The 22,505-nt window shown below is 30.9% G+C and overlaps 1 protein-coding gene across 2 annotated transcripts in view; it reads left to right on the forward strand.

Annotated features, from left to right (window-relative positions):
- LOC106636751 (mitogen-activated protein kinase kinase kinase 7) overlaps positions 1–22,082 on the forward strand; it is a 65,099-nt gene extending 43,017 nt beyond the window's left edge. The window contains exon 3 of one of the 2 annotated variants that reach the window (XM_089595684.1): positions 20,145–22,082. In XM_089595684.1, the coding sequence (XP_089451810.1) occupies positions 20,360–21,829 (1,470 nt within the window). In that variant the 5' untranslated portion in view covers positions 20,145–20,359 and the 3' untranslated portion in view covers positions 21,830–22,082. The remainder of the gene's footprint in view (positions 1–20,144) is intronic. The other variant, XM_089595685.1, reaches the window with a different exon arrangement.
- Positions 22,083–22,505: the final 423 nt, after the last annotated feature.

Below are 22,505 nucleotides of genomic sequence, written 5' to 3' on the forward strand. Positions count from 1 at the left end.
ATGCATAGTCTGGACCGTTTATTTTCGTCTTTTTTAAACGCTAACGTTACAGGGGCTGCAAAAGGGCTATATGATTCTTCTATTAAATTTTTATCTAATAATTTGGATACTTGTTGTTCTATTTCTTTTCTGTCATCAGCTGTGCATCTGTATGGTCTCTTACAACAATATTTATCGACTAGTAAATCTATATGTGCTTCATAGTCTTTGACTGTTCCGATATCGTACTTCTCTTTTGCGAATACTGTCTTGTAATCTTCAATTAATTTTTCTATCTTATATCTCTTTGCATTATCTAAATGGTCTATCTTTATTTCAAATTCATCTTTTTGTATGTATTCATTAAAATTAACTGAATATACAGTTATTTTATTCTCTATATATTTTTTTTCTTTATCTTTCATTTCACATTTTTGTGAAATTTCTAAATGTTCATTGTGAACTAAGTTGAATTTTTTTTATCATGTCTAATCCAATGATAAAATCTTCAAAGTCATCTCTCTCAACTACATGTATATCTGTATCTTTTTCAATATCAAAAATTTTTATTTTAACAGTTATCATACCTTTTGTTTTTTTCACACCATTAGCCGTCTTTAAATATATTTTATTAATATTAGTTTCATTCATAATTTGAACAAATTTTGCATTTATTAGTGAGACCTGAGACCCTGTGTCATAAGTCCCTTCTAAATTCAATTTATTTTCTATTAAAACTTTAACTTTAACTAATGGTGTGACTTCTAGTTTTTTTCTTCTGTGTTCAATTGTACTTCCATAGTTGAATTATTACCAATGACTTTGGATTTATTGCTTCTGTATGAATCACTATCCTTCGTCTTGAACCAGCATGACTCTTCAGGATGATATCTGATACCTTTATTCAAGTTTTCACATATTTTGCATGGCTTTTTTTCTTCATTTTTTTTATTGTTTTCTGTCTTACCATCTTTTTTTTTTGAAAAGCTTTTTGTACTTACTAGGCTTTCATATTTTCTGATTTCATTAAATAGATCTGCTGATACTTTGATTTCATCTTTGTCTATCTTGTTCATGATAAAGTCTGGTAATCCAGTTGCTATTAGAGCAACTAACGTCTTCACATCGATATTTTCATTCATGTCCAGTAAAAGTTTTTCTTTTTTTAAAGCATAATCAATTAACGATCCTTCTTTGTATCTAAAAGCAAGGGCATACGTTACCGTGCTCCAACCCTTATTAGCAAACACCTCCAGAAAGTTTTTTTTCCATTCAGTCCAGGTCGATTCGATTGTGAGTCTTGTGATCATAGAACTGTACCAATCCAGGCAACTCTTTTCTAAAAACAGTCTTAATACTTCTATTTTTGTTTCATCTTTACTTATCTTAAATCTTGTACACTCTTTTTCAAAATTTTCCATCCATTGTTTTGCATTCGGATTTTTACTGTTAAATTTTTCAATTATAAATTTTGTTGAAATATCTTTTAAATTTTGCTCATTACCTTTTTTTTGTGTGGTTTCCACTAATTTTTCTAATATTTCAGTCAAATTATCATTTTTTTTCTGTTCTTCTACTTCTTCTAAATACATATCCATGAATTGTACATTACCATCATCATCCATATAAACTGGTTCCAAATCCGGTGATAAAGTAATCCAGATTTTCATCGTTTGACGTCTCTTTTTTAAGCTGTTTTTTACTTTGTTGAAGTTATCTGTCTTCATTAATTCCTTATGAGTGCCTATGTATATAGTATCCTCTGGTAGAATGTATTTTTTACCCTCTTCTGTTGTAATTGAGGTTATGATCATGGTATTTGACTTCGAATCTTTTGGTGATGCCACCAGTGAGAATTCAAACTGTAATCTTTTGGCCATTATTACTAGAATTGTCGTTTTATAAGACAATTATCTTATTATTATTATTCGTTAAAGATTTTCAAGAATAAAAACTCAATTTGTTGCTTAATTTGTTTGTGAAAATTTTATACACGTGTTTTCATTTCTCCTGTTCTTTCTATCTCTCTTTATCAGTATATCTAAACTGTAACTAAATGTTACCATATTAAAACTAAACTATTACTATGCGTGAAGCGCGGCAGATTTGAATGAAGGAAATATATTTCCTTTACATATATATATATATATATGTATATGTATGTATGTAAGCATATACATTTAAGATGCCATGATGGCTCTTCTGCAGCAGCGCTGCAGGCGGCAGAGTTTGTGGCCAAACATCCTCATAATATAGGGTAGCTCGAGATATAGCTATGACATCAGTTAAGAATACAATCGAAAGCGCTTAAAACAAGTTTTAGTATACAATAGTCCTAGTTAAGTGTTAAATATTAATTAAAATGAAAAGTTACGAGCGTTGTAAATTCAATTGGAAGATGGTGGATTTGTATTGAAAGTAGCTCATTTTAGCCATTTTAAAACTTAAAATTAAAACGCTTTTTACTTTACTTATGGTCATCATGCTTGGCTTAACCAGGGCACAAAATATGGTACATTACGTTACTAGGGCACAAGTATAGAGTCGCGTATGTTGTTTTTCTTATCGAGGGCGCAAAGTGCAATTTTGCGCTCGTGGGTACACTTTGTGCTCAATAAATCACTTTGAGCCCGGAGGGCGCAAAAAACTGTTCTAAGTGGGCTCAAAGTGATTACAAGGTCGCAAAGTGTGACCCAAGGACTCAAAGCGGTAGTTATACTTTGTGCCCATATGAAGAAATAGTGGTTTTCGTCGGATAAGTGCCGTCGTCTCCTTGGAAATTTTGCGGCACGAGGAACCTTTGAAGCCACGGAGCGATGGCATGGCGCTTATGTGGCGAATCCTATTTTTCCTACCGAGGGCACACCAAACTCTCAAAAATGCCCATGGTAGGAAAAGGCTTATTTTAAGCGATTCTGATTGTTTTCAAAGCAAATATTATAAATTCATTTTATTTTATTTTCATCTCATTTAGATCTTAATTAAAAGCCATATGGTTCAACCATATTTTAACTCTAATTCCGATTTTTATATTTTTATGTAACGATTCGGCTCTGAGTAAAATTAGAGTATTAATACGAGCAATTTAATTTTACGTTGGAAAATCGTTTATTTCATCAACTGCTAAGATTTTTAAATATAAATTTAAATCACTTTTTACTTTCGTCCTGACTGACTTTTACAAACTCAATCAGTACTTAAATATGAGCTTATCTTGAGCGCATTTAGTTGATTCTCAAGCGGATATGGTTACTTTAAGCAAAGTTACCATCAAAAGAAAAAAACCATAATTTTAACCAAATTTTGTCCATTTTAGCACCTTAATTGTATTGCATGTAATTCTCACCCAAAGCGAAAATAACGTAGTGCCACAGAATGGATTGCACTCTGCAAGAAAAGAGAAAGAAATTAGCCAAGGTAGAGTGTATACAAATAATTGTGAATTGACGATGAAACCAGTAAATAACCGTCATCGAAAGAACGGTCACCTCAAAATGTCAAGCTTTTAGAAGTTTTTGACACATGCATTTTAATTAGAAAACTGTCATTATAAACTACAACTTGTTAATTTGAAATAAAAAATTTTTTGGAAACACATGACTCGATGTGATTAGTAAGACTAAAATTTTGATATTCTTTTAATTGAAAATTAAAAGAAACGTAACATTAGCGTGGAAAAATCTAATTAGTCTGTCAGGTAGATAATCAAAAAATATCCGACTCATTTTTTTTCTCATAAACAAAAAGTAAAAAGCTAAAGCACATTCAAGTTACTCTTACTCATGATGTCATATTTATACTCTCATTTCTAAACTTCCATGTTATCTACCTGATATTTGTCATTCATGTATCTGTATATATAAATGTGTGTGTATATATATGAAGTAATTGTTTCGAATGGATAAATTAACAGATTCATTAGTAGGCAATTAGTGGCAAGCGTTTTATAAGCAACGATCATTTCTTAAGAGAGAAAAATGCAGATTTTTTTATTACTCAATTTTTATTTATAGTTATTATCCTCTTTATTTTTTTTTTTAATTTTAACTATTTCTGTCAAAATATTAATTTTCAAAACGGTAAAGGATTACAAAATTCGAAAAAAAATTCTATTCAGTTTTGAGCTTCTCTAACGTATTATGTTTCATAAGACCAGTTTCAAAAATTTCTATGTAGTTTCAAACGATTGACAATAATAAACTGGTATACATAGCTTATTATATTTTTTCGATACCGATAAAACGTATAACTCAAATTAATTTTTGTTCTGCTCTCCGTTTTTTAAACAACAACTTGTAAGGTCAGTACATTAGCATACGATAAGTTGAAGCAGTCTGTAACGATCGTCATAGCTACACAAAATGAGCCTGATAAGTTTGGCATTAAGACCAACTTAACGTTCCTCAAAATAACATAAGACATATTGCAATTTTTATTGGCGCTTTTTTCATTAGCTCTCAACTGTCGTGTGCTCATGCATTGACTTCCCAAGTTTAACTGTGTTAATGTTTTAAGACTAATTTCGGATATTAAAATCAAACGCTCAATTGCTTACCTTACAACTATATTCATTCAGACTATATAAGACTTAATCTAACTTTTATAACAACATTTGGCATTTAGTAACAGGCAAGGAGCCTTAAGGGCATTTTTATTAAATAAAACAAGTGGCTAAATTTATGCAAAAATGCAGTTTTTGCCTAATCCAACTAAAACTGTATGAGTCAGTCACTTTTTGTAGTAACACTTTTTGCTCTGGCAAAATTATAAGGCACTCCTAAGTTTTAGTTGTGCCTAAAAAAGGCTCAAGTGCATTGATATAAAATATATTTGAAACGAAACATTTAGCATTTTGTTACATTGAACGATTTTTGAGTACATTATAACATGCAAATAGCCAAGTTCAGTTTCAGATTTGCAGTGAATAAGTAACGAACTACATAGTATATTTTATACGTATTGTTTTAATAACTTTTACGAAATGTGATATTCAGTTTAATGATTACGCACCATCTCTTTTAAATGTTCCAAATCGATGACTGCGACCATAACTAAGTACAATAAGCTGTCATATGCGCAAGTGTTTCTCAATACTACATCTTTGTGATTCACTTTTATTAGAGCTAGAGATTGATCGTTTCAATTTTTGATAACTGGAAAACATTCATTTTTTTTTTCCCATCCTAGTGCATCTCTGATATCCGCTTTTCGTTCTCCTAAGTATTTAGATCCTAGTCGGTAAATTTTTTTCTTGTTACTCTTTTTTAATAATTTCGTTAGATCAGCTACGCATGAAAAGCATATTCTTTCTTTTGCTTTGTCTCCACCTTTTGTAAGATATTTTCATTATTCAATATTTCTTCAACACAATCACGGTCTATACTGTCGCTTACCAAATCTTGATTAAAATCTTGATTAAAATCTTGATTACCGTTAGTTTCGGATACTTTTTTTTTTGCGAGACTGTTGGGTACAGTTTGATCCAGTTTGTTATCATAGCACCCAATGCATATTCTTTTTTCTGAATATCCCTCTTCTTCACCATCAAAATCAACAGAACAACCATCCAAATGGTGAATAGCTTTGGCACAAGTAGCACATTTTCTGTTTTCAGTTGGAAAATTTCCTATTGAGCAAGCTACACATAAGCTGACGTTTAGATTATAGAGTTTACTCTCGATATTACTATCAATTTTCCTTTTCATTGGTTTTTCTTTTCCTCTCTAGTTTTCAATATCACTTAAGGAAGTCAATTTTTTCACTTTATCTGTTTGTAAACATACCAGGCAAATAATGTCATCGTTAATTTTTTAAAAACATTTATAGAAATTGTGAGCTTTGGTTGAGCATATTGAAGAAACTAATTATTTTGTAAGGGGTAACTGTTTACAGCAGGCACTGCAAAGTGAGGACTCGTTCATTTGATCAAGAGCTTTTTGCACGTTATCATTGTCAATTAACGCCTTGCCGTGCAAAAAATCGATAGCGTCAGTCGTAAACTCGGCAACGTGAGCTACATTTCCGAAGAATATTTTAAATCTGAATTTGAATTTATTGATTCCACCTTTAACAGGAGCGCTCGTTGCTGGGATTCGTCCTAACTCAAATTGATCACTTATAATATTTCCCCATATAGTTATTAGGTTTAGAGCTTCTAATAATTTTTTTGATATTTCAATATTAGGCAAATAGTACGCGTCGATATCTAATCCTTGTTGATTAAAAAATGGAGAAACGGAATCATGAATTTTTTGGCCCCACCGACCCCATCGATTCAATGCACCTACACACTCACTTTTGCTATCCTCTTCAATCTCTGGTTTTTCCTCAATACATCTTTCATCTTCTTCATTAAGTGTTCCCTCGACTAATGATCGAGTAGATTCATGAAAAAAATATATTATAAAATAAATGAGGAGACATCTAATGTGAAGAAAGTTAATAAGTAGTAAAAAATTATTCGATTTGAAGAAAAAAGGAGCAAACGACGTGTGCCCTTAAAACATGAATACATTTAATAAAGGCTAATGGTGGAATTCGTGTGTTCTATACTTAAGAGATTTTTTAAATTAATTTTCTATAGAATACCTGTAACGCGAGATACAATCCATTTTTTCGCCTCGTAACATTCTGTGTATTGGCCGTCATCCATTGCTCCCTCTGTTTCACATTTCAACAATAAAAAGATGGATTTAATAATGTTTTCTGCGATTACCATATCAGTGCATATTATGAGTGATCCTATGGTGGCCATGTATTGAGTTCGGATTCTTCTTGGAACATTTTTTAATAACTTACTATAGGTATTAACCATGTGAGCCACATCTTGACGAATTCTAGTTTGTACTGTTCCATCTAAGTCTCCTGCATACTCATTAATATTTGTAAATTTTGGAGCATACATTGACACTGCTGCATTGAATAATGCTCGAGATCCATCACACGAATTCAAGTGGCCATGAAACTTTAGATTCATGATATAATCTCATAAGAAATATTAGGATATCTAATGCGAAGTGTCTTTCTGATGATTGAAACGCCACTATAAATTGACAAGCTTGACAATTGACGCTAAAAAAAATAAGAATTTTCATATCGTACATAAATGAGAATTTTTACAGCGTGTATGCATATATAACAGTTTGCAAAAGCAAAATTTACTCAGTAGCTCTCACCCCACGCCCCTTGCACTTCCTCAAAATTTCTAAAAATAACCCACCTTCACACCCTCCCTAAATTAACAGTAAAAAAAGTAACAATATGAACGCCGAGATACGGCACATATACAATCAAAAATGTAGTCTTTGTTAGAAAGAAAGTACAAAAACACAGATACCGAGATAAATATAGAAATATGGAGTATTGGAGTGTATAAACAAGGTTATACTAAATGTAAAACAAGAACAAAACCAATTTTTGTAGAATATCTGATGGATATGAGGATTAAAGGAAAATAACTCAATGTAAAAAGACACAGACGCTTCGAAGCATGTATGAAAGTATGAGTATTTTGTAAAAAACATTTAAAAAGTCAGAAAAAAGAGATGCAGTTACATATAAATATAAAACATAAACTTGGAATTTTACAGAGACAAGACATTGAGATTCATCAACAGAGGCAGGGATAAAGAGGTAGGTAACTGACGTAGTTAAAGATGTGAAAACGTAGACTTAAGTTTATAAAGAAACATTTTCACTCTCAGTTAGATGTATGAGAATATAGTTATAAATATGGAGCATTTGATGTGAAATGGGATAGAAAAATTTTTTTTTTCTTCTAACTGTAGGAATTAATTAAACTTTATAAGAGAAAATTTGCGTAATTTTTTTACATTTTTTTACCATTATTATCGCAGTCAGTGACAGTCACAAACTTCATATTTGTTTTTAAACTGCAAACTTCTAAAATTTGTAGAAAAAAAATTAAAAATGGTTATCGTTAGCATTTTTACCGTGTAACACGATAAAAAGATTTTGAAAAATTTTTTGTTTAGGTTAAGCGGTGTTTTTCAGAGTTTAAAGTTAAAAATTTATTTCTCAAACAATATACTACTTTTTTTTTCAAAAAAAATTATTTTTAAATCTTTTAGTAAAAATATTTACTTTTAAAATATGTATGTTGATGAGAAATGAAGAAATGGTGACGAAGATGAAAGTTTTTACACGTAAATCAAATAATTTCCATTACAAAAAAATTCTTCAAACCAGTGTTTTTACCAGAATGAAACTAATTCAAAAAAATGTAATAAAAGGCGTAGTAATTGAAAGAGAAGAAATTAAGAAAAAACATATAATAAAAATAGAATAAGATATCAGGATGGTTACCATGAGAATAAATAATAATGGTCTAGAGAGTTACACAAACGGAGAAAAAGATAAAATATTAATAAACGTGGAGACGCAACATCACACACTGAGGAAAATATGACACTAAGCTATAGGTATAGTGACTAAAATAAATATATAGAAGCTTAAAAATGGGAGCAGAAAGGAGCTCAAGTTGATTTCAAGGTTGGAAAGCAGGGGCTTTATCTTGGAGAAGTCAAGCGTCCACTTTTAAACGTATTTTGGTCATCTGCACATGTGCAGAAGTTAAATATTGGTTTCTGCACATGCGCGAACAGTGAAAAATGCACCTTTTAACTTTCTTAAAATAAAGCCCCAGGAGCTGACACCTATGTCGCTTGGATGGTCACAATCTGTTAGCTACACTTCAATAGTTTCATCACGTCAATAATAATTTAAATTTAACAACTATGCAACAAAATCATAAATAATAATTAAAGTTCTCAATATTTATGGATAAGTCACAATGTATATGTACTTAAGGCTTTATTTCTTGAGAAAGTATGCAAGATAAATGCCGTAAGTACTGCTTTTACATTTATCGTCAGAAAATTAGACTTTTTTGAAAATTGACCATGCTTTGTTAACCCAAAAAAATTCTCTTTTTATGTGAGAGTAAGATAATTTTATTATTTTTGAACACAAGTGAATTTTGTGCGATTATCTCAGTTCAACACTGACTGCATTTAACTATTGTTTTCGTTGAACTGCAGTATAAAACCTTCACATTTCATTATTATGTTAAGCATAATATAAAATGTGTTTGTATTGCATACGCAACTTTACTAATTCGTGGTATATTTTTATGAAGAAATTCTAATAAAGTTGTTACTTATGCCATCACATACAAAAACAACGATCTTGCTTTTCCTTCATCTCTTTTAATTTTATGTAGCTTTAATCCAGTAGAGTCTACACATAAGCTAATCCCAAAACCTTTTTGTATTTGTTCGTAGCAATTCACCTGTTTATTAGTCCACATGTGAACAAAAAAGGATTCCTTTCGATACTGTGGATGAAATTACAATACTTTTTACATTTAAGTTTATTTAATGCTGTGATTGGATCGGCATCAATAAATTTAGACTTTCTTTTCGAGGACATCGCAACATGTAGTGTGTGGCTCTCAAACAATATCAGTGGTTGTTTGTAACCGCTTTGTATCAATTTATTTGCAACCATTGCTCTGTACTGGTCTACTGAACCACACTTCTCTATTTCTTAACAAACGTTTTTTCAAGCAAAGGTGGCGAGCATCGAATATTTTTCCTCCGATGATTGACACTGTATTTTAGATCCACATAAATATTCTCCTTCAAAGCATGTTAAATAAAAAGTTAAGAGTTGTTTAGTATAGAATATGAAGATAGTACACAAGAAATTCATGATGTGTTACCAAACTACCAAACACATACAAGTTTACATATATTATTGCACTTGGATACACCCTTTATACTTTCAGAAGTGTACCTCAACATTAATTTAAAATTTATCTTGAATTTAGTATGATATCGACAGTAGATCAGCTATTTAATTCTTTATATATTCACAGCCAAAATAAAAATTTTATATTAATACATAACGAAACATTGAAACAGTATCCCTTGAGTGCACATCATTATGGTTAGATATTATTTAAAGGTATTGAGTGGTTAGAGAAAATAACTGTAGTACTTGAAAAACTTCAGAGTTTTTTATAATTAAAATGATCTACAAGTATTAAATGTAAAAAATATTCGATAAAAGTAAGTTGTTTTACAAATCCATACAAATTAAGTCATATGCACGAAGACGGAGGAAAAACATGGTTCAGCCTAGGCTAATACAGTTTTGGTAGTTTTACTACGTATATAGATGGAGTGAAATAAGCAATCGACCGGGAACATTAATTCACCTGCGATTATTGCAGGTTAATAGTAAATGTTCGTGTGTTATAACATATGAAAATGTGTTTATTAAGTAGCTTCGTAGAGCCCTGAAAATTGTAAAAAAACGCAATTTTTGTAACCTTGGGAGTTTTTTACTCGAAAACTGTGAAGTTTAGGTACATAAATCCCCATTGGTTATTTGTTCGCAATGGGCCAAAGAATAAGGAGCAATTTTTTTCTCGAAAAAATTCATTCTTATAATTTGTTTAGAAAAAAATTGTTTAAACAATTTCTGATCACATTTTCGCCTGGCAAACTATACTTCCCCATACAGTAACACACGTTAAACAAGATGGTGCAAAAAAATTGTGGGCAAATAAAGTTTCCCAGTCAATTGCTGATTCCACCCTGTCTAATAAACGATGAAATAACAAATGAGTAATTACTGTATCAATTTAACTGGGATCATACATGAAAAATTCTATTTGGTCGGTGTTGTAGATTGTAAAAAAATGTAAAATGCGGTTTTTTTTTTTTCTTTATGTAAACATGAATTGACAGATATAGAGCATATTAAAGTTCAAGAGTGGGGGTAAAATACGTCAAACAAAATAAAAAAAACAAAATACGAAAAACAAAATGCGATAAATTCGCGATAAAACGGTCCTTAATTCAGGTACTTTGTTAAATATCAATTTTTAATTCAGCTAATCGAAAACTCCTGTTACTCTCAGTTTTATTACACCATGTGTGTGTGTATGCGCGTGTGTGTTGTTTACAATTACTTTTACTTCATAAAAAGCAAGTTAAATTTTGTTGAAATTGAAAAAACACTTACTTTCTTACTTACTTATTTACTTATTTATTTACTTACTTGCGGAAAAACGCCAAAGAAAAGAAGGAAAACTCATAAATAGTAGGCGTGGGATCAATAAATGTTTCATTATTTAATACATAACAATTACAATATATTAAGTAGATAAGAAAAGTTAAAATTAAAGTCGTGGCACGACATGCTGTTGCTGATAGGCTGCCCAGTACAAGATTGTGCGTTTTTATTAAATCTTCCGATTATTTCAAAACAACTTCCTACTGCCTGCGCTGATTACATCTCTATCATCACGCTCGCATATTAGGTCACATACGCTTATACACTTATTCCTATCCGCTCATTTAACACCCACAATAAATGTATATCTAAAAGATAAATAAAAAATATCCTCTAGTACCGCTTTATCTTCAATAAGGTAGTATTACAATGAATTTCGCTACAGGACGTTCTTCATACATAGGTTTTTTGATAGATATTATTGAAACATCGAACGTTGTTATAGTATAAAAAATACTCTTAAAAATTTCAGATCGCTTAACTGTACCATTTTTATATTTTCAATTTAAAAAAAACTCAATGTAACATAAAACCTTATGGAAGAATCGCATGAAGTGTATTTAGAAGGAAAAGATCTATAGAAATCTCCTAATTTTTTGTGAATGATAGATTACTATTAGATAAACCTATCAAATTTTCAAATGCGTCAACACGTGGTTTTTTAAAATAAAATATAAAAGAAGGGATCTGTCTAGTCTTTCATCCCAGTAACTGTAATTAACATCTTTATCTATCTCAAAAAATCACTTAAGTTACGGATGAAAAAAATGTTGACGAATAAAACGCAATGAGAATCAAATAATGTATCCACGAAGTCTCGTATGAATAAACCATTAATGAAAAAAATATTTAATAAATGTAAGACTGTTTTAAAAATTTTTGAAAATATCGAAAAAAATGAGAAAATTGAATTAAACATTTAGGGTGCTTGTACATAAAAGACTTGCATTTGCAGGTTAAAGCTAGATCGCCATAAGCCCGTGGGAGTGCGAGAGAGAGAACATATATTCTTGCATCATTACTTTTGCGTACCATATATTATGCTAAAGGCAAATTGCGGGACTAGAGCTAATAAAATATTGACAGTACCGAAATAAAAGAATAAATCCACCTTGTATACAACACAACACTTCAATTTCAGTCTGATAAAAAGCCTTCTCTCCGTAGTTCCGAGCTCGACCACAGATGTCGTGAGCGCTATGTGGTACATCCCAATAAGTAAAATAACTTTTTTTGAAGTTATAATTACCAACAGCGATTTTTATAGTTGAATTAAACATAAAAAATTAGCTCGTTCGATTCAAGTAAAATGTAATAAAATCTCTTTGGCCCTAAATGCGAAAATAGTATAAGTTGCGAAATTGTACAACCTCCAAATTGAGACCCAAAATATTTTAACTAAAATATTAGTGATTTTTGAGTCATTAACAAAAAAAAAATTAAATTTTTTTTTCTTTTACCTTCGTCAAAAGTTTGTTCCATCTGATCTGATTTCAAGCTAGAAAAAGCCTCATATCAGTCCTGTCATATGTGTGAAAAACCAATTGCGCAGATATACATATATAGTCGTTGATAAAGTGACGAAAAGCAGCAGCAGCAGCAACATATATATATGGCTAAGATACGTATAACTTTCATTGGCTTTGAGCGCAATTCCAAAATCGCGCGCCTACTGGGAACTTTAAAAACGATTGGCAATGATTAGAACAGGATATTACCATGAATTTATTTCTATATGCTTGAAGAAAAGCGAAGTTTTAAGCTTGGCCACCTGGAAAATTGAGCTAGAAGCTTGATTTCATAATAAAGCGTAATAATGTTTTTTTCTCATCACGGCCCATCGGTCTCAAAGTTTCTAGTGGGGCGCAATTTCGGAATTGCGCTTGAGGCCAATAGCAATGAGTACTAGTTACAGTAGTAAACTATTTTATTTCTTAGGCGTCATTTTTTAACATTTGTAGTTATTCATGATTATAAGCTGCTTGATTATACATTTATAAATGAACAATAAGCGAACGAATGATGCGAATCAAACGCAACCATTAAATTATTGAATAGGCAAATGACGTAGCATGATCATTTTATTTTAGTGAAATATTCGATTTATTGAATGCCCTATTAGTTTGATAGCGTGAAATAACCGATAGTTTCTGCTATAGTTATTTTTTTCTTTTATTTCAATGAATAAATAAAAAAACATCAACATAAATTGACTTCCAAGCGAAATTATTGACTGTCCCAGGAGCATGGCCGCTGCATACAGTGTAGAGATAGAGGTTAAAAAGTAAACGAGTGAAAGATGAATATGCAAACTCGCATTCAGACAAACATGCATTCAGCATAGCTGGTATTACTAGAACGACAACACGCTGATGGTTAATATAAATACAAATATTTTAAATTTTTGTGTTCAACAGCTGTCGGCGGAGGTGTAAAGAAAAAAAGTATACGTACCACGATCAAAAAGTGGGGTTACTGTTAACCATATATAGCGTGGTCAGTAATAGCCCCATTTTCTGGCCTACGTACGTAATATACTATAACATATGTTCGCATGTTCCCAATAAAAAAAAATCCATATGGATCGATATCAATGTTGTTCCATGACTCTAATATCCACGTAAAACTATATCTATGTACATCGTACATATAGATAAATTTTTTTTTATTAGGTTAGATTCTCTTTATTGCTATATATAATAGTTAATCTTTTATATCATAAAGTAATTCGGTAATATTTGTTCAGGTATTGATACTGAACTGATACTGAATATTTTTTACGCTAATTTACTGGTCGTTATTTGATACATCGTCACGTATCATTATGTGTTCCGTGGTCATCCTCACCACCCTTCCTTATACAAATTTCAAGCTAACTAAAACACATCTGTTTCATTGCCGTGTGAATAAATGAAACTTTAAAATATAGTAATGTAATCATAAAGTATGTATAAAATATTGAACTACTAAAAAAAGCGAAAATTTCATTACGAATATAAATGTTGCATATAAATTGCAATTTGAAATATTTTAAATAATTTGCAAATGATCCTAATTCATTGTTAGAAAAAAAAAAAATTCCATGTACACGCTGGCCTGATCCGGGGATCACTGAATCAAAAATCACTAATATTAGAAACTGCACTCAATAGATAAGTGTATGATTGAACAAGTTAAACAGTTGGATATATTCATTAGCTTACCCTTGTCCTTTATTCATAAGTTTTTAATTAGTGATTCAATTTTGTTTTGAATTTTAAATTTAAGTATTTGTTTATTTATATAATCAGAAAAAAATTGACTGCTAATCTAACTGTATACAACTTGCTTCCTCATTAAACTACTTTTCCGTTAGCTAGACCAATCAGGACTTGACTAGACAGAGATAGAATGCACTTCTACTAGCCGCTCCTGATCAGCTTTCTTAAGAACAGGAAAGTATTCTTGGAGGGCTCTAAAGCAGTAGGTTAAATATGCTATAAGGTTCAGTCAGACAAATTATAGAGAATTTAATTTAATTTAAATTTATAGTATTAATAAATAATATCATATCAGAAAAAGATGAAGAAAAAAACAAAATATAGATACGTATACAAAAGCATGGCGTGCTGAATTGGCTTCCATAGAATTGAACACCACTCATCCCTTGTGGTTTCTCCGATTTGATGTTCACCAGGTGCGAACTCTTTTTTTCTTACTAAGGACGCAGTAAACATCTTAAGTAACCTTAACCTTTCAGCTCAATTCTGTGTAAATCAACTAATTTTTTTTTTTTTTTTTCAAGCAAACATTTTAAAACAATATGTGCATAGTCCAATCTGTTCACCTGCAAATTTATTATTTTAATACTTTGCAAATTGTTACAATTTAATGCTAGTCCGGTCAGTTTTTGTCGTTAGTTAAGATACGCGTATACGAATATAAATGAAAAAACTAGTATTTTTAAGCCAGCTAGTAATTTTAAGCCAACTTGATTTTAATTAACTCTTTCAAAATGAATTCACTACAAATCAGCCACAAAATATAGATCGATCTAGATCGCTCGACAGTGCACTGACAAAATTTGGTCGATCTCAGAGTTCAGTGACACCCCCTATTATCGCAAGGGTGCTTTCTAGACTATCTATGTGATTTGCATCTGGAAACTACAATTTAGCTACAAAATATATCGTTTTTCAGGCGTTATTTAGGCTTTACAAAATCAATTCTTGCACCACAAATTTACTACAAATCAGCTACAAATTTCCTATAAGTCTTTATTATGGGGTTTGCGAGTGGATGTGCTACGTTGATATACGTAAAACTCTATGTCTTTCAGTGAGACCCCCATATTTATTTGTACGTAATATTACAGGTTACGAAAATAAGCAATACCGTACGGTAGGGTACGTGGTAAGGTTCTATATGTGTCGTATATATGCTACGGAAGAGATAGTGTGTCTTGGCCAATAGTTCGTAATAATCGTTAAGCTACTGTAGGGACTTTCAAATTCTTGAAACGAATCTTCAAAATATCAATATACCAGTACGTTGCTGTTTACATTTGAGTACTTGACTGTATCACTTTCCCTTATACTCGCATTCTCAAATCGTACACACTATCTACTATACACACTACGCAATGCCTACTGTACAAGGTCGTGCTCGAGAAATAGAAAAAGACATCTATTTACTATCGCAACACATACCTCTACTCTATTACGCGCAAGCAAGGGCAAAACAGCAGGAAATATTAACGATCAAGTTGCTAAAATTTAATAAATCATTAAATCAATTACTAGATAATACCTAATTCAAAACTATGTTCTTTTAAACAATGCGTATAACAAGCACTAACACTGCGCCAGGCAACCAATTCGTATACATGTATATAAAAGCTTAAACAAAGTGGCCAGGCAGTTCGCATAAGCGAACCTACCTGTCAAAGCACACGGTGCGCACACAAAATGGCCGTGTAACGTCCCATGTCATATACTTAATATTTATTACTCCAAAACACAGAGTTTTGTTTTTAAATTATAAAAAGCAAAAGCTCAGCGGTCTTGAACCATCGTGCGGTATACCTGCTTGTGCAATCGCGTGACATATAACTTACTTCTTTTGAAACAAGCTACCGTCGCAAAACTCTAACTACGCATGCAACCTCAATCTTATAAAACTCTTATCTTACAAAATAAATTCGCATAAGTACACCAAAGAATGTGATTAATCAAAATTTTTAACATTCTTTACTGTAGATGTACACGAGAAATATGATACACAATTTCGACAGCAACTTGTACTTAACGTAAAATCTGAGAGATCAGCAGTTTTAACCATCAACTACTGTAAAATTATTGTACCACGACTGTGCTCGTGTCAGTCAAGGGTAATTAGGTTAGGCTCTGATTAGTCATTCCGACTTTTTTTCTCAGTAGTGGCCTTTGAATAATTACAATGAAAAATAACATAATTTTCTAACTTACTTCATTTATGATAGAAAAAAATTATTTATAAATAAAGTTAAGGTAGCACAAAATAAAGACGTATTTTTTAAAATCCAGAAAAATTATTTACAGTGACAAAAAAACTTTTTTAAAGTAAAAAAGTATTTTCCTTACTTTATTATTTTAATGTTCAGTTATTTCAATGGAGAATTTTTAATGTGTTTAGCAATATACGCCACACATGGAGACGTCAACTGGGTTACAGTCATCATTATTGTGGAATTAAAAGGACAAACTATTGACACTCACACAACTAATATTTATATTTTACGCTTTTATGAGTCGTATTTTCTAGTGACATTGATGCAGACCACCTAATATAAGCGTACGCGTATAATTCTTTCATTAAATAAATCTCTTAAATAGATTAGTGTGGTGATTAAATTTTGTCACCTAATAGTTCCCAGCCCCACAAAATGCACACAGCGATGTTAATTGTTTTATTATCGTCAATCACTATTCACGTTATTCGATGAAGTTGATTGTAACCCAGTTGATGATTTCAAGTGTGGCTGAAACAATGACTCGATTTAATACTGCTAAATTATACCACAAAGTACATTTATTTGTATTGTAACAAAACACTTACGATTTTATCATTAATATCTCATCATCAGCAAATAAAACAATAACATCACAGTATTTAAAAAAAAAGTACTATGTTTTTCTATGTTTGGCTTTGTTTATCTTCACACCTTGAGAGATAAAACTACTACTTCGTAGCACTGATGCTAGTTGCACATACAAAATGTACGTGCTATACAGAAAAAAACGGTTAAGAAAACCACTTTTTCGAGAGCGGCCTCATACTTGCCAACATCGAGCTACTCTTGTAAAGAAATTTTTCTGAAGGCATCAAAAGCGCTTCTAAAACATTTTAGGAACGAAATAATTCCCATAACTAATTATTTAAATAATTTCAAAAGGTTTTTAAAAACGTATCAGAAACTTTTTTGAATTTTACTCTGCTTTGTGCTGTATACTTCACAGGGAAACGCACTGAATGATGAATATTATAATGTTAACATTGATAAACGTTTACTGAGAGAGTATTATGCAACTATTTGCTTTTTGTATGAAAGTTATACTTATGTTATTCCATTATAAGGATATTTTACGTGAAAAACGTTACCATTAATGACTTAAAGTGTTTTTGTTTCCATGATACTAATAATAAGCAAAAAAAATTTAGTAAACGCACAACAAAAAAGCGTTAAAGTCAATTTCACTCTTCACTTTGTGATGTAAACAATAAGAGTGACACCACAGTGAGTGGTGGGGGGTGAATCCTACACATGATAATCGTCTGTTTTTTATGAGATTAAATTAGTCATCTAGCAAAATAATTGATGAAGCGTAGGTTGAAATCTTACAACTAACCACATAAAAATAGGTATCTATTGATAATTTCTCGGTTTGAATTGTTTAATGATACCTCCTTTGCAATATTTACGTTGTGACTCGAAATCCATACTCTAAAATTCCACAATTTAAAAGGTAACGTGTGTTGCGAAACATATTTTAATCTTCCATTGAAATAATTAATGTAATAAATATAAAATATTCAACTAATGAAGTAAGAAAATTACTTTTCTACTTTAAAAATTTTTTTTAATCACCGTAAACAATTTTTCTGTGTTTTAACTAATACGTCTTCGTTTCAGGCTGCCTTAATGTTATTTGTAAGTAATTTTTTACATCTTAATTGAAAGTAATTATTAAATTATGTTATTATTTATTTTAAGTCTTCAGAGACCAGAATTAGAACTTTTCAACACGTTCATTTTGAACTAGAAAATGGGTAACTAAAATACCACAAAACTCAATACACATTTTTACTAAAAAATTGTGATAAAAAATTATTACTTCCTTTCCTACGTACAATGCCTCAACTGTGAGCGTACTCCAAAATGATGTGCGTCAGCAGTTGTAATGTTCTAATTTCCAGTAAAAACAAATTTTTTTTTCTAAATTACACTACTTTGAAATATAAGTTCACAAAATTCCATTTTACAATATTCATGTGTAATAACATTTTTTTTTTTTATTACTTGATAATCTGAAAAAATAGCTACTATATGCTGACGTTATACTTCGTTTCCAAGTCTGAATTTGTCTCATAAGAAGCTTATGTTGAGTTGAAAAATAAAAATCATTTAAATAATCATTCGTAAACGTATTTTTTAAGATGCATACAACAGTATAAGACAACACTGCCGCTTGATAAACTTGGAAAGAGGCAATAGTGTTTCTAAAAACTTCTAGGTTTTTTGGTAAGAAACCACGTGGTATTACAAAACCACTTTGTTTTAAAAAAATCATGTAGACCTCTGACATAAACCAACTTGGTAAATCACGTGGTAAAACCGTGTAATTTACGACGTGGTAATTGAACATAGTTTCTTTTAATAGAGGAGACTTTGTTATTTTATAAAGAAGTAGAATTCTATTTTAGGCCTCTCTAAAAATGAAATTAACTCAAGCATTTAATGACTCGCGAAGTGTCATAAATAGAAATTTCACTGGTTGATTCGCGCAATGCTAAATAGATTACTTAGGTAATGTGAGAGAACGAAAATTCAAATATTACAAACGTACACGAAGTCTTACGGATTAGCATGATGCAGTAGATTATGACTTCCCTTTGCAAATTTTTTACGTATTTTAAACCCCTATCTTTACTATTTTTTTTTTTTTCATCCAAATTTTTCTCTTATTTTTATAAGTATGCGAGTCTTTCATGTGAATCATTAGAAAACAGTTTATCTTTGATGACTCGGTCATTCACCCTATAGAGTACTATTTACAGGACGCAGCAATTGTCTCAAGCAAACTCTGACTTTTGTCAGGTTCAATGAATGGATCTTTACTGTTGAACATCCTAACTCACTGTACTAACCTTTTTAAAACTTATAGCGATTTCACCGATGAACTGGCTAAGTGTTAGATTTCCTTAGAAAAGAAGCGTCTGAAGGTTCAAATATTATCTGGGAAAATCCACTATTTGTCTTAAAAATCAGACAGTTAGTTTTTTCACATCCCGGATAATCATCCTATCGAAAAATATTAAAGAATGAATATCAATATTTTTTAACAGGATTGTAATCCATAGCCCCTCGAGTTTCTTTAATAAAAGGTTAAGGTGCAAATCACTAAACTACATTACATACCTAAGACAAACATGCCGTGACTAGTCAGGACTATCCTTTTTGTGTCACTAGTTTTTTTAAGCGAGTAAATAAAATTTTGGAGGTAAAAGTTTTTAAAATACTTCTCGACAGTATAACTTTTATTGAGGTGTAATCTTCAAACACGTTTGTTTGGTAATAAGAGATTTATTTTGATATACCTAGATTTTAATTTACATTTATTTTTTTGTTTTACTTTTAATATAAGTGACAAAAAGTTTTTAATGTTTTAAATGAAACACGTTATTATGTAAATATTTTAAAGACTGAAAGATATGATACTATTAAATAATTTCTTTAAAAAATTAAAATTTTTCTAATAATGCTAAGATATGTAAAATGTTATTATAATTCTGCTTTTTTTTCTAAGTAAATTTTACTTTTTCAGATGATGCAAGAAATTGTACGTAGCTGTGTATCGGAGTAAATACGTTACAGATTCTAACCTGACTAGAGTTGTATATACCTGTAACTTTCTACAACTTCATCAAATTTGAAGATCTTTTGAGAAAAAATAACTTATAATCTCGTGTTAATCAAAATCTACGTAAAACTTTTTTTCTAAGATATTGTCTTCTGACGTTGGCGCCACATGATTACATCATGGAGGAGTATAAAAACAAGTGCTGCATTCGAAAGTTTTTGGAAGCAATTGACTATAATGACATTAAAGTTGAAAAAATTGTAGGCAAAGGATCATTTGGGGTCGTATGGAAAGCTAAATGGAAAGGTCAATATGTTGCAGTAAAACATATAAATTCCGAGGATCAAAGAAAATCTTTTATGGTCGAAGTAAGTCAACTATCAAGGATTTCTCACCCTAATATAGTAAAGTTATATGGGGCATGTACGTCAGATCCGGTTTGTCTTGTTATGGAATATGCCGAAAGTGGTTCATTACACAATATTTTGCATTCAAATTTACGTTTACGTTACACTTCTGGACATGCTTTTAATTGGTCACTTCAATGTGCACAAGGTGTTGCCTACCTCCATAATATGAAACCAAAACCTTTAATTCACAGAGATTTGAAACCTTCCAATCTTCTGTTAGTTTTAGGTGGCAAAAGAGTAAAAATTTGTGATTTTGGAAGTGCGTGCGATTTAAATTCTTATATGACGAATAATAAAGGATCAGCAGCTTGGATGGCTCCAGAAGTATTTGAAAGTTCTAAGTACACAGAAAAATGTGATGTTTTCAGCTGGGGTATAATATTATGGGAAATTTTATCTCGAAGAAAACCCTTTGATAATATTAGAGGTTCAGCATATAGAGTAATGTGGGCTGTTCATACAGGAAAAAGACCACCGCTGTTGAAAGTATGTCCTAAACCTGTAGAAGATTTAATCCTAAAATGTTGGAGCAAGTTACCAGAAGTTCGGCCATCAATGAAAGAAGTTGTTATTATTATGTCCCACATAATAGAATTTGTCAGTAAATATGTAGATCCAATTGAGTTTTTGTCATGTAGCAAAAAAGTTCAGTCTAACTGTTTAATCAATTGTCAAACCGGTAACAATCCGGATTTGAAAAAAACTTTAATTTCTCATAAACATCTCAGTGAATTAAAATTACTGAGTAACAAATCAGAAACAGTATCACAACTTATACATTATAAAGAACAACACTTAAATTTAACTATATTTGATCAATTCGCATTATTACCTCATCACATAAATTCTTTACAAAACAATAAAACAAGTTCTTTTAATGTTGGTAGCGAAAACATTTCAAAACTGTTCAGATGTTCATCAAAAAAAATGAGAACTGTTCAAAAGACAATTTTGATGAACTGTAAACCTTCGGAAATTATTGCTTCAAATTTAATTAATAATAATTTTGATAAGAGAGTCAAACAGGAACACTTTGACGTCAAGCTTCTCAATCTCCATGTTTGTTCTAAAGCATCAAAGAAAATTTACAATGATTGCAAACAAACTTTAAAAGGATATCTTCAAGCCTATGCTGATATATCATCTCTTAAATATGTCAAACAAAAATTATTCCATCAATTAAATGCTGAAAACGTTAAAAAGTTACAAAAAGTAGAAAAATTAAGAAACGAAAAATAGTCCTTAACAATTTTTTATAACAATCTTAGACATAAGCTAACTGTTCTAAAAAAATTAGAATAAAATTGATCCTAATACTTCCTTATTATGAATTTAATGAATATTTTGTATGAAAACTACACACTTTTATTTATTAGAATGTTACTTGAATGATTATTTCCTTTATGTCTTTACTTTTTCGTTTCATTTTTTCTTACCCCTCCTTTTTTTCGTTGTTTCCATATGCATATGATCTTTTATGTTGTAAGAGCCAAACGTGTATGCAACTCTGACCTATTTATTCGCTTGATCAATCTCACACTAGCTTGTTTTAGAAATTTAAGGTGATCGGTGATCTGTTGGGGGCGAGATATACGAAATAAATAAATACATAAAAGGTGTATTCAAATTTTCTATGTTATTTTATTAATGCAACGTTTCACTGACCATTTGTGTGAGCCTCATCCGGCGTAGGTACACGAGAATTCGTAAGTATGTTAACTTACTCATCACCTGTCGAACTATCGACTGACAATCAATAGACAATCAGTAGACAATAGACAATCAATTGTCAGTCGATAGTTTGAAAGGTGACAAGTAAGTCAATATACTTACGAATTCTCGTGTACCCGCGCCTAATTAGGCTGACACAAATGGTCAGCCAAACGTTGCATTAATAAAATAATATAGAGAATTT

The sequence above is a fragment of the Copidosoma floridanum genome, unplaced genomic scaffold (genome assembly GCF_036245765.1).
Source record: "Copidosoma floridanum isolate Cflo_tuat_1 unplaced genomic scaffold, Cflo_Japanese_pri ptg000027l, whole genome shotgun sequence".
Classification (NCBI taxonomy): domain Eukaryota; kingdom Metazoa; phylum Arthropoda; class Insecta; order Hymenoptera; family Encyrtidae; genus Copidosoma; species Copidosoma floridanum.